Source organism: Nothoprocta perdicaria, unplaced genomic scaffold (genome assembly GCF_003342845.1).
Source record: "Nothoprocta perdicaria isolate Ctin4 unplaced genomic scaffold, notPer1 scaffold_579, whole genome shotgun sequence".
In the NCBI taxonomy this organism is placed as follows: domain Eukaryota; kingdom Metazoa; phylum Chordata; class Aves; order Tinamiformes; family Tinamidae; genus Nothoprocta; species Nothoprocta perdicaria.
Window position 1 is genome coordinate 51,086 of NW_020455842.1, and position 2,188 is coordinate 53,273.

General features: G+C 69.4%; 1 protein-coding gene across 1 annotated transcript in view; it reads right to left on the reverse strand.

Moving 5' to 3' along the window:
• The window catches only part of RECQL4 (RecQ like helicase 4), a 17,425-nt gene that overhangs the window by 8,321 nt on the left and 6,916 nt on the right, over window positions 1–2,188 (reverse strand). Inside the window, exons 11-12 of the mRNA XM_026048839.1 lie at window positions 531–614; window positions 164–412 (exon numbers count right to left, since the gene is read on the reverse strand). Of these exons, the coding sequence (XP_025904624.1) occupies window positions 164–412; window positions 531–614 (333 nt within the window). The remainder of the gene's footprint in view (window positions 1–163; window positions 413–530; window positions 615–2,188) is intronic.

Here is a 2,188-nt window from a genome sequence, read left to right on the forward strand (position 1 = left end):
CGCCCAGGCGCTCCCGGAGCACCTGCCGGGCGGGATAAAAAACAACGGGAAGAGCGGGAATGGGATGGGGGGGGGGTGTCACAGCGCGGCGCCCAAGGGAGCCGCTCCCTTTCCTTCTCCAAGGGAGCTGCGTTCACGTTGCAAATCCTGCGGGACGCAGGGAATGCCGAGCTCCGCCGCCAGCGAATTCCCGAGCTTTCCCGCGCTCGCGCCGCTCCGGTACCTTGCAGAGGCGCAGGTAGCAGGGGCGGAAGTTGTGGGACCACTGGGAGACGCAGTGGGCCTCGTCGATGCAGGCGAAGGCCACGGCGGGGAGGTGCTCGGTGGCGAGCAGGCAGCCGCAGGCCGCGCCGCCGCCGCCGACCAGCGCCTCGGGCGACAGCAGCAGCACGTGCGCCGAGCCCGACCGCACCTGCGGCACCGATCCGGCCGGGAATGACGCGGCCGGGATGCGGGATCCCCCTCGCTGGGGAGGGGAAGGGGTCCCCGAGGGAATGAGGGGGTGTTGGCGGACAAAAACAGGCGCTCACCTTGTCCATGGCGGCCTCGCGCTGCGCCTTGCTCATGTTGGAGTGGATGCAGACGGCGCCGAGGCGCGGCGGCAGCCCCGAGACCTGCGGGCGGAGGGGGTCACCCGGCGCCGGGACACGGGACGGTGTCACCGGGACACGGGAGGGTGTCACCGGGACGTGGAGGGACAAAGGGGGACACCACACGCTGGTGTCACCCGGCGCCGGGACACGGGACGGTGTCACCGGGACACGGGAGGGACACAGGGGGACACCACACGCTGGTGTCACCCGGCGCCGGGACACGGGACGGTGTCACCGGGACATGGGAGGGTGTCACCGGGACACGGGAGGGACACGGTGGGAGCCTATGTGCGCCAGTGTCACCCGGCACCGGGACACGGGATGGTGTCACTGGGACGTGGAGGGACACGGTGGGAGCCAATGTGCGCCAGTGTCACCCGGCGCCGGGACACGGGATGGTGTCACTGGGACACGGGAGGGTGTCACTGGGACGTGGAGGGACACGGTGGGATCCACTGTGCGCCAGTGTCACCTGGTGCCGGGACACGGGAGGGTGTCACCGGGACACGGGAGGGTGTCACCGGGACATGGAGGGACACGGTGGGATCCACTGTGTGCCAGTGTCACCCGGTGCCAGGACACGGGAGGGTGTCACTGGGACACGGAGGGACACAGAGGGGACACAGGGAGACACCACGTGCTGGTGTCACCCAGTGCCGGGACATGGGACGGTGTCACCGGGACATGGAGGGACACAGGGGGACACAGGGGGCTGCTGCGCACCTGTGTCACCCAGTGCCGGGACACAGGAGGGTGTCACCGGGACATGGAGGGACACGGAGGGGGACATAGCGGGCTGCCGTGTGTCGGTGCTGCCCGGGACATGGAGGGACACAGAGGGGACACAGGGAGCTGTCGTGTGCCGGTGTCACCCGGTGCTGAGACACAGGAAGACACAGGGAGACACAGGGGGACACCACGCACTGGTGTCACCCGGCACTAGGACATGGGAGGTTGTCAGTGAGACATGGAGCGACACGGAGGGCACACAGGGGGACACCGTGCACGGGTGTCACCCAGCGCCTGGACACAGGGGGACACAGGGGGACACCGTGTGCCGGTGTCACCCGGTGCCGGGACACAGGGGGACACGGGGGGACGCAGGGGGACACCGTGTGCCGGTGTCACCCGGCACCTGGACACGGGGGGACGCAGGGGGACACCACGCACTGGTGTCACCCGGCACCTGGACACAGGAGGTTGTCACCGGGACATGGAGGGACACAGAGGGGACACAGGGGGACACCGTGCACCGGTGTCACCTGGCACCTGGACGCAGGAGGATGCAAGGGGATACAGGGGGACACTGTGCGCCGGTGTCACCCGGTGCTGGGACACAGGAGGACACAGGGGGACGCAGGGGGACACCGTGCGCCGGTGTCACCCAGCGCCAGGACACAGGGGGACGCAGGGGGACACCATGCGCTAGTGTCACCTGGCACCTGGACACAGGAGGACACAGGGGGACCTAGGGGGACACCGTGTGCCGGTGTCACCCAGCGCCAGGACACAGGAGGACACAGGGGGACGCAGGGGGACACCGTGTGCCGGTGTCACCCGGCGCTGGGACACAGGGGGACACAGGAGGACACAGG